General features: G+C 51.2%; 1 protein-coding gene across 4 annotated transcripts in view; it reads right to left on the reverse strand.

The window, feature by feature from the left end:
• arrb1 (arrestin, beta 1) overlaps nt 1-15,055 on the reverse strand; it is a 79,813-nt gene that overhangs the window by 1,680 nt on the left and 63,078 nt on the right. For 2 of the 4 annotated variants that reach the window (XM_069892175.1, XM_069892173.1), the window contains exons 9-15: nt 14,518-14,602; nt 12,518-12,590; nt 7,141-7,278; nt 5,981-6,064; nt 4,712-4,735; nt 1,470-1,540; nt 828-879 (exon numbers count right to left, since the gene is read on the reverse strand). In XM_069892175.1, coding sequence (XP_069748276.1) covers nt 828-879; nt 1,470-1,540; nt 4,712-4,735; nt 5,981-6,064; nt 7,141-7,278; nt 12,518-12,590; nt 14,518-14,602 — 527 coding nt within the window. The remainder of the gene's footprint in view (nt 1-827; nt 880-1,469; nt 1,541-4,711; nt 4,736-5,980; nt 6,065-7,140; nt 7,279-12,517; nt 12,591-14,517; nt 14,603-15,055) is intronic. The other 2 variants (XM_069892174.1, XM_069892176.1) reach the window with 2 other exon arrangements.

Raw genomic sequence — 15,055 nt, forward strand, 5'->3', positions numbered from 1 at the left:
ATGTTGTGCTGACTTATATAAACCTACTCAACAAACTCAACCTTCACACCCATAACCCTCTATTTTGCTTGCATTCTTGTGCTTGCCACCACCACCCCCTGGCAAGGCATTCCAGGTACCCACAACTCTCTGTGTAAAACATAACTTACCTCTGACATCTCCCCTAAAAACTTCCCTCCCTCAACTTTGTACATGTGTCTTCTGCTGCTACTCCCACCTTGGGGTGAAAAAGGCACTGACTGTCCACCCATTCCATGACTCCCATAATTTTTAGACTTCTATTAAGTCACCTCTCATCCTTTGTCACATGAACAGGAAATGTTCAGAGGGCTTTTATCTATTTGGTGAACGGGCGGCGCGGTTGGCATGGCAGTTAACGCAACGCCTTTACAGTGCCAATCATCGAGACTAGGATTCGAATCCCATGCTGTCTGTAAGGAGTTTGTACATTCTCCCCGTATCTCCGTGGGTTTTCTACGGTGTCTCCAGTTTCCTCCCACTGTTCTAAATGTACCAGGGATTGTAGATTAATTGGGCAGCATGGATTCATGGGCTGAATGGCCTGTTACCGTGCTGTATATCTAAAAAAATTTTAAAAATCTGGGCCTCAAACTCAGGTAGCCGGGACAAGGTCAGGAAGCCAACTCAGATCAGCATGGGGGAGCTGGGCCAAAGGGCCTGTTTGCCTGCTACACAACTCCTTGGCTCTACCACCAAGTCCAGGAGGTGTCGGAGGCTGAGGGACTCGTAGAGGTGGCGGGGGGGGGGGAGTCCTGGGGAGAGTAAGCAGAGGCAAACAGGCCGACAGAGCACAATCTGAACCTTACTTGGTGTCGAATTCAATCAGATTGGTGTCGATGGGGTCCTCGTTCTCTGTCGCTGTAAAGAAGATTCACAGATCAGAAGGTCATTGGTGAGACATGCACCTTGACAGCTCTTCCCATCTTTACCTTCGCTCCCTCTGTCAAGTCAAGTGTCGTCTGATTGTACAACCTGACAAAACACTTCTCCGGTCCTCAGTGCAAAACACGCAGACACACATCCAGACAAAACACTCATAGAGATAAACAACACATAAGCATGAAAAGTATTTCATCTATAAAAATAAATAAGGGTTTTGTACAAATGAGAGTCCTGGACGGTCAGTGTGAGCAGTTCCTTTGGTCGTTCAGCATTCTCACCGCCCATGGGAAGGAGCTGTTCCTCAGCCTGGTGGTGCTGGCTCTGATCCTCCTGGATCTCTTCCTGTATCCCCACCCATTCTTCCCCCAACCTTAGATATTTCTCTGTAAACATAGAAGTTTTAATGGCCGGAATCGGCTTCTACGGACGGACGGAAGACAACACCCATGCGATCTCCCTGCTCCAGGAATCACCCTGGAGAACCTTCTTCATGCACTGGGAATTTATATGCGAGGAACGAGTTCCTTCTCTGGGGTTGGGGGGGGGGGGGGAAGCACGTCTCTTACCTTCTCTGTGAAGTGTCTCCTCCTCTGGTTTGGCGTGCATGAGGGTGAAGGGAAGCTCGACCACCACATCGCTGCAAGGTGCAGAGGGAGGTCATTAGGGGGCAGTGGTGAGGAACCATCCACCCGTCCCTCCCCATCAAAAGCGCGGGCAGCAGGGAGTCTCTCCGGTATTGGTGGAGGGAGAGTGGGAAAGTGGGAGGGGGGAATCGAAACAAGCCAAAGAGGGAGGAGAGAAAGAAAAAGGAACCGGAGGGATAGATCGAGTGAACACAGAGAGTAGGGGAATTGGTAACCAGAGGAGAGATGAGGGGGGAGAGATTTAAAAGGAACCTGAGGGGTAATATTTTTACGCAGAGGGTGGTGGGTGTATGAACTCTGAAGGTTGTCGTAGCTGAAGGGTGGTCATGGGGATGAGCTCCCACTGATACAAATGCTCTTCATGGTGTGTGTCTCAAACAACCTCTGACAACCAACTCCCGGCCTTCACGTGGGGCCTAGTTCTTATGCCCAGCAGAGCAAGGGGCAAGGCTGGGCCACTGGCACCTTGAAACTCTGCTCTGGGCAGAGGGGGCTCGTTAACCACGGATGGTGACTCATCTGGGAGAGGGAGAACTCTGATTTCCAAACCACTCCTGCCTTGTGGCTAAACCCGCTCACAAGAAGGGCTTCGGGAGTAAATCCTGAGGGAAAAATCCAGACTTGGAGCCCCGAAGACGGCTGACTGCTGTAGCCAGCACTGGCTCGGAAACTCCTGCGATGGCACCAAACTGTATCAACCTTCGTCATTCCTTTGGACCTGCCATTAGCATAGAGATGGGGGGTGGGGGGGGGTCCCAGTACATGGGCAACAGACGGATCTCCATATCAAGTCTGCCCTGGCCTGAGGCCTGGAGAGGCCACTCCAGCATCGCTTGTACCCTTGGTCGACCATGACTGCTGGAGACCACAAAAAAGTGGCTATATGGAACGGGCTGCAGGAGGAGGTGGATGAGGCAGGTACTATTTGCAATGTTTAAAGAACGAATGGTGGGGGGGGGGGGTTACAGAGATATGGACTAATCGGAGGCAGGTGGGAATGAGTGTGGATAAGTTGGGCCAAAGGTAGGACGGTAAGGGAGGATACAGAAAGGAACTAAAGTGGAAGACAGAAAGAAAAGGTGGGGGGGGGTGAGAGAGGTAAGGGGAAGGGGAGGGAGAAAGGGGCAGGTGGAGAGAGAGCGAAGGAGGGGGTGGGAGTGGGTTGGGAAGGGAGGGAGAGAGAGAGAGAGGAAGGGAGGGAGGGAGAGGGATGAAGAGAGGGAAGTGGATGGGAGAGCGAGGGAGGGAGAGAGGGGGAGGGAGAGAGGGAGAGGAGCAGAGAAAAATGGGAGGGAGAGAAAGGAGGTTAGGGAGAGTAGAGGAAGGGGGAGAGAAAGGAATGGAGGGGGAAGGGGAAGGAGGGGGAGCAAGAGCAAGGGGATGGGAGAGGGAGTGGAGGGAGAGGAAGGGGAAGGAGAAAGAGGTGGAGAGATAGGGGTTCTAGCACGCACTGAGTGTGTCTCTCTCTCTCTCTCTCTCTCTCTCGTTGGAGACCTGAAGCTGATGACGTTCTCACTATGGCAGGGGATTCCAGCCTGCCTTGTCACTCTCACCCTCCGTCCCCTTCCTGCTTGGGAACTGGAGAGCACGTGGATGATCCCCGACACCAACCTCACTCTCCTGCTCCCTCACCACATCCCCTCAAAATGCAGAAAACAGTCCCCATGTCAGAAATGGAATGCATGGCGAGGGAAGGGTGTGATGATCGATGCAGCAAGACCCAGGCAACATTCGGCAGGGGCAGATGAAGGGGGTGATTGTCACATCAAGGAGGTGCCAGCAATGCCAGTCTCCAACAAGACAATCCACGTCCTGCCCTTAACATCAACATCCCAGAGATCAGTGAGGACCAGAAGCTTGACTGCACTGAACTCATAACGTCTGAGGCGACAAGAGTGGGTCAGAGGCAGTGGACACTGTGGTAACTGCCCAACACACACCACCCTCTCCACTTATCCGGCTGATGCTACAGCACTTGGAAGGTGAACCATCCAGGGCAGATGGAGATACCCAATCCATCCACTACATACTCCCTCCCTCCGCCCCTACACACTCTCTCCCTCCGTCCCTACCCAATCCCTCCCTCGCTCCTTACCTCTTCCCCTACACACTCCCTCCCTCTGTCCCTACACTCCCTCCCTCTGTCCCTACACACTCTCTCCTTCTGCCCCACACACTCCCTCCCTGTCCCTACACACTCCCTCCTTCCACACCTACACACTCCCTCCTTCCGCACCTACACACTCCCTCCCTTCCTCCATCCCCTACACACTCTCTCCCCCATCCCCTGCATACACCCTCCCTTTGTCCTTGCACCCTTCCTCCCTCTGTCCCTACACCCTTCCTTCCTCCATCTCTACACCCTTCCTTCCTCCGTCTCTATGTACCCCCTCCCACTGTCCTTATTCACTCCCTCCCTCTGTCCCTACCCACTCTGTCCCTCCAACCTCTCCAGATACCCTCCTGAACATGGTTCAGACTACCACGCACACCCTCGCCTCCATCTATACCTCCTGCTATCTGGGAGAAGCAGGCCAGCATGGTTAGTTACAGTACTAGCGATCTGGACCGGGGTTCGAATCCTGTGCTGTCTGTAAGGAGTTTGCATTTTTTCCCTGGGGCTCCAGTTTCCGCCACTGTTCAAAATGTGGAACGGTTGTAGGTCAATTGGGCAGCACGGCTGGAAGGGCCTGTCACCATGCTGTACGTTCAAATTTAAAAATTTTAATTAAATCTAAAAAATAATTTAAATTTGAAATGTAAATTTAAACATATTTCAAGACTCGTCCCACCCCTGGCCACACACTCTTCTCCCCTCTCCTCTCGTCAGGAAGAGGCTGAGATCACGTGCCACAGATTCTATCCTGCTGTTATCAGGCTCCTGAATGAGCCCCTAAATAGTAAAGTGATGTGGGCTTTGCTCCGTACCAATGGATCTCCCTCTGTCGGTGTGCGCTCTGCACCACTAAGTGCGTGGTCCAGCTGGATTGCTTTGCAGAAGAAGCTTGCTGCACTTCAGTACGCAGGACCTAAACGTGAAATGGTTTCTCGGTGGAGCATGCGTGGGCGGGATGAACAAGACATGCATGATGAGATGAGATGTCCAGATGGGGGGGGGGGGGGCGGTGGTGGGGTGTGAGTGTGTGTAAAGCATCGCCATTTACCTTGTGGCAAGGTCTCCCAAGATGCTGGCGGAAGGAAACAAAGAGGGAGAGAGGTTCCATCAGCTTGGCAGCGTGACCTACACGGAGTGCGGGCACAGAGATCTGCCCCTGCCGGACGTCTGCGCGGGGTGGTGGGGTGGGGGGAGTGGTCGGGACACGGTGAGCTAGAGCAGGCTGCCGGCTCGCACTGCCCCGCCTACCAGGTGTGTTTGGGAGAGGGGTTGGCTGGGAGTGGAGGAAGAGGGAAGGGGAGAGCGAGAGGCACCAAGAGAGGGCGGGGGTGGGGGGGGGGGTAAGTGTTAAACTCAGAGTTAATCCTTCCACTGCGTCCTGTGACCATTGAGTTTTGTGGATCAAAATTTTGGGACCTTTGTGTGGCAGTGATCGGGACCTGGGTTCGAATCCCGCATTGTCTGAAAGGAGTTTATACATTGGACGGTATGGGCTCGTGGGCCGAAAGGGCCTGTTACCATGCTGTACGTCGACATTATATAAAAAACATTTGTGATCTGTCTGGATAGACCGCCAAACTAAGATTTTCACTGCATCTCCGTGCATGGGGATCAACAACCTTCCTGCCCCACTCCCCTGCCAGCCCCTGTATGCGATATGTCCCTGGGTTAACAAATGAGGGGTCTGGACCTGTACTCACTGGAATTTAGAAGTATCGGGTGGGTTGGGGGACTCTCATTGAAACCTGCCTAATAGTGAAAGGATTGGATAGAGTAGGCGTGAAGAGGATGTTTCCAGCGCGTCATGGTTAAGTTTAACTGGGTTCCCTGCCCCCTTCCGAGGTAGGGCAGGGACCCGGTTGATTTTGAAGCCCGCTGACCGGGTCCGACCCTTTCAAGCTGTCTTGTGAGAGGGGCACCAGCCAGGCAAATTTTCCGATCAACCCCATTTTATACGGCAGCTTGAAAGCTCCTACTGTCAACATCCAACACCCACATTATAGAAATGGTAGATCCCCACTCCTAATTTCCACCAGTCTACCACACTTCTCCAAATCCACGTTCCTGAACCCCTCAGGGACCATCCCGCATCGCGGTTTGTGTTTCGGGGGGGGGGGCCCATTCCCACGACTTGGGAACCCACTCTCACCGTACTGATGGACGGAGCCTGCTCTACAAACTCTATGGGACACAGGCCATCGATTGCTTTCCATCCATCTGCTTGAGAGTCAATCGGACTGTGGGCACTGATTGCCACCTGCGCCCCTTCCCTCCACCAACCCCACTCCACGTTTCAGAGCGGAACACTCAGACTCACCCCCCTCTCGAAACCACCAGCTTCACTTTCACCTTGTAGGACACGATAATGCCCAGGATCTCCTTATTGGCTCCATCTCTTAGTCTGGAAAATAAAGAGAGGAAGACCTGCATTTCTTTAGAGCCTCGGTAAACCGACTGCTCATCGCACGGAGTCCTTTAGATAGCACAATTCCCCACATCCATTTAACCAGCATGAGTTTAACCAGCATGACTCCCTGGCCAGGAACGCAGAAAGCTGCAGATGCAGCCAGCAACATCACAGGCTCCCACCTCCCAACCCTTGCGGACATGAGGCACTGCCAACATCAAAAAGGACCACCCACGCACCACCACCCCCCCCCCACCCCCACCCCGTCACCCTGGACACAACCTCTCCTCACTGCTCCCTTCAGGCAGAAGGTACAGAATCACAGATCGAATTTTTTGAAAAAAGAAAATATAAACTGCTGAAGTGATGAATGCGGGGTCAGTTTTAACATTTAAGAAGAGTTTGGCCAATTTAACTCACAGCATGCTGGGAAGAACATGAAAACTCCACATAGACAGCGCCGGAGGATGGAATCAACCCTAGGGCTCTGGAGTTGCGCCACTTCTTTACTTGAGTCCTATAACCTTTGGATCAATGTCCAGTGCTGTGATGGGAACAGGATCTCAAGGCTGCTGTCCTGTGACGGACAAGGGAACCTCTGGGTCTGTGTCCAATAAAGGGACAAGGGGTTCTCTGGATCAGTGGTGATCGGATCCCTGGATCTGTGTCCAGTGCTTGGACAGAGGATCTCTGGGCCAGTGTCCAATTTGGGGAGAGCACTTGGGCCAGTGTCCAGTGCTGAGTTGGAGATCTCTGGCACACTGCCCAGTGGTCAGATGGGAGACCTGTATGCCAGTGCCCAGTGCTGGGACAGAGACACTCTGGCCAGTGTTCACTGATGGATCTGAGGATCACTGGGCCAGTTTCCAGTGCTGGGACAGAGACTCTCAGGCCAGTGACCAGTGCTGGGAGAGGGAATTTCTGAGCTAATGTCCAGTGGTGGGTCGTGGGTTATCTGACCCAGTGTCCAGTGGTGGGTCAGAGACTCACAGGCCAGTGTCCAGTGGTGGGATGGGAAGACCTCTGGGCCAGAGGATCACGGAATGATAAAGATACGGCAAAGTGCTTACAGGGTGCTGGAGGCCAGGTTGGTATCCTCGTGTTTGAGCTTGCCGTCCAGAGCGAGGCCACGCTTCTCCCGATTGTTGGCCAGGTAAGGCGTCAAGGTGTAGACTTTGCAAAAGGTGGAGCTCGGCGCCACCGTGTCACTGAAAAACGAGAAGGAAAGGTAAAGCAGGAAGGATTCTGCTGTTTGTGTGTACTGTTCTGGTTGCCCCATTACAGGAGGGATGTGGGGACTTCGGAAGGGGTTCAGAAGAGGTTTACCAAGATGCTACCGGGATTAGAAGGCATGTCATAGAAGAATCTTGAAAATTTCTACAGGAGGAGAGCATTCTCTCTGGCTGGTTCCATCACTGCCTGTGGTGGAGCCAACACTCAGGACAAGAATAAACTCCAGAGGGTTGTTAACTCGACCTGCAACATCATAAGTACCAGACTTCACTCCATCGAGGATGTCTACATGAGGCGGTGTCTTAAAAAAGCAGCCTCTATCCTCACCTCCCAGGCCAGGCCCTCTTCACTCTGCTACCATCAGGGAAAAAGGTACAGGAGCCTGAAGACGAGCACAAGGACGGCTTCTTCCCCGCCACCATCAGCTTTCTGAATGGACAATGAACCACAAACACTGCCTGCCTTTGACATAACCGTGAACTATTTCTATTCATTGTTGTAAGGTGGTTTACGTGAATGTTTTCCCTGTGTTTCTGCTGCAAAACAACACATTTCATGACGTGTTGATGACAGTAAATTCTGATCCAGAAATTGTGGGGAGAGGTCAGACAAACTTTAGTGGTTTTCTCTGGAGTATCGGAGGCCTGCTAGAAGGCTGTAAAATTATGAGAGGCATTGCTAGGGGGGACAGTCTGAATCATTTTCCCCCAGGGTAAATATATCTCACACTAAAGGATGTGTTTAAGGTGAGGGTGAGGAATTGGAAGGCGTGGACAGAGTAGATGGGGAAAAGTTGTTCCCCCACGGTGGGGGAGTCTAGGATAAGAGGGCACAACTTCAGGATTGAAGGGCGTCTGCTTAGAACAGGGAGATGGGGGAATTTCTTCAGCCAGAGGGCAGTGAATCTGTGGAATTTGTTGCCACAGGTGGCTGTGGAGGCCGGGACATTGGGTGCATTTAAGGCAGAGATTGATTAGCCAGGGCATCGAAGGTTATGGGGAGAAGGTCGGGCAGTGGGGCTGAGTGGGGAAATGGATCAGCTCCTGATTGAATGGCGGGGCAGACTGGATGTGCCGAATAGTCTATTTCTGCTCCCATCTGTTAAGTTTAAGGGAGATGTGCGGGGGCAAGATTTTTTTGACACAGAGTGTGGAGCGGGATGCCAGGGCTAGTGGTGGGAGCAGATATAATAATCGAGTTTAAGAGGCCTGCTAGATGGACACATGAACATGGAAGGGTGTAGATTATGTGCAGAGATCGAGACTGATTTGACCGTCATAAGAACAGAGGAAGTAGGAACAGGAGTCGGCCAAAAAAGGCCCATCGAGCCTGCTCCGCCATTCAATACGATCATGGCTGATCTCATTTATGACCTAACTCCACCTACCTGCCTTCTCCCCATATCCCCTCATTCCTCTATCATGTAAAAGTGAAGCTCCCTCCACACCGTCCTATCACACACCCTCGGGGTCAGACACTCATAAGAACAGAGGAAGTAGGAACAGGAGTCGGCCAAAAATGACCCATTGAGCCTGCTCCGCCATTCAATACGATCATGGCTGATCTCATTTATGACCTAACTCCACCTACCTGCCTTCTCCCCATATCCCCTAATTCCTCTATCATGTAAAAATTTATCTAACCGAATTTTAAATATCTTTAATGAGGCAGCCTCAACCACTTCCCTGGTTAGAGAATTCCAAACATTCACTACTCTCTGGGAGAAACTATTTTTCCTCATCTCTGTCCTAAATCTACTCCCCCGAATCTTGAGACTGTGTCCTCTCGTTTTAGTTTCCCCGGCCAGCTCAGAAAACCTTCCTACATCTATCCTATCCATATCCTTCATAATCCTAAATGTTTCTATAAGATCTTCTCTCATTCTTCTGAACTTGAACTAATACAATCCTAGACGATTTAATCTTTCATCTTAAGTCAACCCCTTCATCCCAGGGATGAACCTAGTAAACCTCCTCTGGACCGTCTCCAAAGCCAGTATATCCTTCTTCAAATATGGACACAGTACTCCAGGTGCGGTCTCACCAGTACCTTATACAGTTGCAACATGACCTCCCTACTCCTGAATTCAATTCCTCTAGCGATGAAGGCCCACATTCCATTTGCCTTCTTAATAACCTGCTGCACCTGCAACCTAACTTTTTGCGATTCATGCACAAGCCCTCCCAAGTCCCTCTGCACAACAGCATGCTGTAGTTTCTCACCCTTTAAATCATATTCAGCTCTTCATGTCCAGCACAGACACATGGGCTAAATGTCCTGCTCCTGTGCTGTTTTCTGTAAGGTCACCTGGGCAGCAGGAGAGTGGGAGAGATCATGGGACAACCAGAACGGCGCCTGGTTTGGACGTCAGGGTTGGGGCCCGATCATGGATCATCACAGGACTGTCCACATTCTCCATGGGTCTGTGAGAGGTCAATGGTGCACGCAGAGACTCCAGAGTTGCTGATGGAGACTTGCCTGCCTGGGGAACAAGCACACATCTCTGCTGAGAGGGAAGGGGACCTCGGGGTCTGGGGTTAGGACGATACAGGCACTGGAAAGAAGTGACCTTATGGATTGGATGCGTGAAGGGAAGGTCATACTGTGGGAACAGCGGAGCAGAAGTCAGGGTCTGTACTGCTCGGAAGACAGAGGAAGATAAATGATTTCAACGTCTGAAATGGGATTTGAATGGAAAGGAGGTTTTGTGTGTGGGGTGTGGGAGTCCTTGGGCAGACTTTGTGTGGAAGAAATCTGCTGGTTGCAAGTAAAACTCTGTTGTCTGCAACTACGCAGTTCCAGCAATGAGCTGGCAGTTTGCCAGGGTGGATTTACTCCACCACAGAAATACTATCTTTCGCCTAATTTACTCAATAAAAGTTTAACATCAGGTGACTCTCCCATGGGAGACCTGCCCTCTGTTGTGGATCTTTGTTTTTTACAGTGGTCTACTTTTTTGTTTCTCATAACTATGCCAGACGTGTCTTCTGAAAGACCTGGACTCTAAGGGAGTCGCACGGGGCCTCACAAAATCGTAAAGGGGGAGATCGTAAAGAGTTTGTTTTGCATCAGGATTTACTCAGCAAACTGGCATCGTGCATACGGATGGAAGGGAAACAAACAGAAGTGTCATGGAACATATAGAGATGGAGGGAGAGGAGATGCTTGCTGCCTTACAGTGAATAAAGGGAGATAAATCCCCCTGCTCGGATATGATATTCTCTCAGGCCTTGAGCGAGGCAAGTGTTGAAATTGCAGGGCCCTGAAGGATATCTTCAAAATGTCCTTAACCACAGTTGAGGTGCTGGAGGATTGGAGGGTAGCTCATGTTGACCTGTTGTTTAAAAAGGGTCCAAAGATAAATCAGGTAACTATAAGCTGGTGAGCCTGATGTCAGGAGATGGTAAATTATTGGAGGGAGTTCTGAGAGATAGGATATATAGGTATTTGGACAGCCATGGGCTGATTAAGGACAGTCAGCACAGATTTGTTCTTGGTAGGTCATGTTTAACAAATCTTGTCGAGTCTTTTGAGGAGGAGTAGATGAAAGAAAGGTTGTGGATGTTATCTGCATGGACTTTAGTAAGGTCTTCGACAAGGTCCCACATGGGAGGTTAGTTCAGAAGGTTAAGGCATGAGGTATACATAGAGGGGTTATAAACTGGATTTGAAATTGGATGTGTGGGAGAAAACAGAGAGTGGTAGTGGATGGATGCTTCTCAGACTGGAGGCCTGTGTCGAGTGGTGTGCCTCAGGGATCCGTGTTGGGACCATTGTTGTCTGTTGTCTATATCAATGATCTGGAAGATTGGATGTTCCGGCTGCATTTCAGCCCCACGCTCCTGATCTTGGAGCACCCGGTTACGGAGGAGGGAGGGTTGGTCGAGGGCTGTCCTCACCGGTCTGGGTGCTGGCCAAGGTGACCACGCATGGGTCCGGGCAAACAAGGGTTCAGCTTGGGCTGACTGCCTGTGCCCGTGTCTCCCTGGAGAAGGAGCACTTAGTGCTCAAGGGCAGTGTGGAGGGTTTCCGGGAGCGGTCGGCTCCCCAAGGGTTTGACGGTGTCGACAGCGATAATCAGTTTCAATTTGTAGCTTGTGTTTTGTGTGAATAAACTGAATTATAGACAAACATAGTCCTGTAACTTAGAATAATAAAGGGTAGTATTGATTTCCCACTAAAAAGGGTTTAGGACAGAATGTGGGGGGGGGGGGGGGGAGGGGGTCAGATTGTGGGAAGGGGTGACTGCAGCACAAGGACATTTCTTCCCCACTGCCATCAGATTCCTGAATCATCAATGAACTGAAGACTTTTCATCCACTGCTATTCTCATTATTTTTTTTGTAAGGTGGTTTATATGAATGTTTGCCCCAAGACGCTGCCGCAAAACAACCAGTTCTGTGACTTGTCCATGGCAATAAATTCTGGTTCTGATCGGTTACCTGAAGGGGTACTCCTCAAGATCTGGCTGCACTTCATTCCCTGCGCTCCAGATCAGCGGCCGACGGCGTCAGGGCATTCGGAGGATCTCCTTGGGATGGGGGTGGGGGGGGCCCTGGCCGAGCTGGGCATTCACAGGTCGAGGAAGTGGATGGGTCAAGGGTTTGGGGCGAACTGGCTGCCTGCCCCTTTTTAGGGTTTCATCCGGGCCCGTGTGGTCCTGGAGGGGACACCGAGGGGACAGTGGCCAAGTTCCGGGGGTCAATGGTGAAAATGGTGTTCTAATTTAATGTGAAGCATTAGCTCTTTTTGCACGGAGATCCCACAATACTGCGGTAAAGAAGACTCATCGTTAAGCCAGCTTTGCTTGTTTACGCTGAACCAAACAACATAATGGTGCCCCAGGGTGTCATTTTACAAAGCATGCCGGCACTCTGGAAGCAAGAGGCGTGACGTGTAAAACCCCAGGGTCAGCGTCCAGTGAGACAGCTCACACTTTTTACACAGACCTCGATTCAGTGCTGTGACTACCTCCACTGCCGGCTTAAAGGCGGGGCTCCCCCCCCCCCACCCCCAATTCTGTGTTCATACCTCTTACACAGAATGGCGAGGCGTAATATTCCCACCTGTGTAAGAGGGGCTACTGAGTTACAAGAGAGACCATGGTGATTACCGCTTCTTGGTTTGTAGCCCTGTGTAGGTCTGGTCATGTTGTAATTGTGGTTTTAAGTGAAGTTTGTACATTAAAAATAAAAAGTGGAGATGACTACTTACTCAGGCTCGGCTGTGGCCACAGGACACTTGTACTGAGCAGTGTTGAAGAGGCAGATGTCGGCGTACTGACGGACTGCAACACAACAGAGGCTTGTTGGAGAAGCTCCAAGATGTCCTGCCAACAGGTATCTCTCCTCTGACAACCCCCCTCCCCCTCACCCTGTCCCACTGACCCACCTTGGATGGCCACCTGATTCATTGCACCCCTCCTACTTCCATTCCAACTTTCTGCAGCCAATTCCGCAGGGCCGTTGCCTTGCTGCTCTGTGATAAGGCAGTTTACGCTTGGCCCCACTCCCATGAGCGCTCTCAGGAGCCGCCCCGGACTCCTGGCCCTTCACATACAACCATATAACAATTACAGTACAGAAACAGGCCATCTCAGCCCCTCTCGTCCGCACTGATTTAAGTGAACTCCACTAGTCCCACCAACTGCTCCCTGTCCATAACCCTCCAACCCCCTCACATCCCTGCACTCATTCAACCCTCTCTTAAATGACAAAATTGACCCTGCTGCAACCACCTCTTCCAGAAGGTCATTCCACTCAGCCACCACTCTCTATCCCCCTCATAATTTTAAATACCTCTAACAAACCACCCCCCCTCAACCTTCTACGCTCCTATGAATAAAGACCCATCCTACTAAATCTTTCTCCTTGTTCTTGATACTGCAATCCAGGCAACATTTTAGTAAATCTTCTCTGCCCCCTCTTTACCTTATTGATATCATTCCTATAATTTGGGGACCAGAACTGCACACAATATTCCAAATTTGGCCTCACCAATACCTTGAACAGTCTCAATATCATCTCCCAAATCCTATATTCTATGCTTTGATTTATAAAGGCCAGCCTACCAAAAGCCTTCTTTACCACTCTATCCACATGAAATTCCACTTTCAAAGAACGATGAACTGTTATTCCAAGATCTCTCTGTTCCTCTGCCCTCCCCTTCACCGCATGTGTCCTGTTTTGGTTATTCTTCCCAAAATGAAGCACCTCACACTTATCTACATTAAATTCGATCTGCCACATCCTGGCATAGACCACCACACACATCTGGGCATTTATTGCCTACCCAAACCTTTGCCACATCCCTGTCCATGTGGGTCCATTGTTCCCCCCCCACCCACACATCTGGGCATCACTGCCAGCACAGACATGATCCAACCCCACCACATGTGGGCCCACATCTGGTACCCGCACTCTGTAGATGGACAGCACCCTTAATCCATCAGCCAGCTTCTTTCAGACCCTGCGACCTTTGAACACAGGCTCCACCCTCCACACCTGGGTCCCGGTCGCCCACATCTGGGCCTCATTCATCCACATTTGAGGTCCATTCCACATCTGGATCACTCACGTCAGTTCTGATCTTTGTCCACTGTATCTTCTCTGCACCCAGGACGCTCCACAACTGGGTAACATCCTCTACAAACATCAGCCTCAACATCTGGACCCTGTTCTCCATCATCAGCTTCATTATATACCCTCTGCCGTTGCTCCCATTCCGAACATCTGGGCAGCCCCCTTTGCAAAAGTCCCCTCCTAAATATCGGTAACCACACCAACTTCTGTCCAGAGGCCTTGGCAGCAGTTCTCAACATGCGGATCACCCTCTACAATTGGCCCTGAACATCTGGAAAGCCCTCTGCAACAGAGCCCTCTCTCAACATGAGACATAGCCATTCAGCCCATCGAGTCTGCCCTGCCATTCGATCACGAGCTGATCCATTTTCCCAGGCAGTCCAACTGCCCGGCCTTCTCCCCATAGCCTTTGGTGCCCTGACTAATCAAGAACCTATCAATCTCTGCCTTAAATAAACCCAATGACTTGGCCACAACTGCCTGTGGCAACAAATTCCACAGATTCACCATCCTCTGGGTGAATAAAAGCTGGCACCCTGTTGAGGTGGTACAGGTCAATGACCTCCATTCTGAAGCATCTGGATCATCCCCAGATGGTGATCTAACCTGTGGAACTGGCCTGTGCTCTCCTACCTGCGACCTTTAGTTTCTTGACAGTCTTGTTGGTGTTGTTGGTCACGTGCACGTTTATATTGATTGGTTCCCCGTGATAATATATCTGAAGAAACAAGAAGACCACATCACTTGGGGGCAGGCGGTGGTGACAACTCAGGGGTTAAGCTCTCTCACTCCCGTCCCCACAACCAATCCTGGTTTTAAGCACAGGAAGTCTCTCCACATCCTGCACTCCTCTTGTTCAAAAGGTATCACGGAGTGAAACACCGAAGTGAGCAAAAGAGAGGACTAAGGGTTTATTTTCAGACTCCCCTGCAGTGGGCCTCAAGCTGGAATCTGATCCAGGGGTTTAGGGGATGACCCTAGGGGACCTCGACCACGCCAGCGGACCAGCACGGGGCTCTGGCGACTCGAGGCGAGGAACCCACGCGGGCTGCGGACTGCTGGAGACTGGCTCAAGAGATTCACACTGGGCTGCGGACTGCTGGAGACTGAGGTCAAGACTGGCTGAAGGTGTACTGGGATTCAAGATTGTGCTGTAGGGTTCCTGACCCTG

This window comes from Narcine bancroftii, chromosome 7, assembly GCF_036971445.1.
Source record: "Narcine bancroftii isolate sNarBan1 chromosome 7, sNarBan1.hap1, whole genome shotgun sequence".
Taxonomy (NCBI): domain Eukaryota; kingdom Metazoa; phylum Chordata; class Chondrichthyes; order Torpediniformes; family Narcinidae; genus Narcine; species Narcine bancroftii.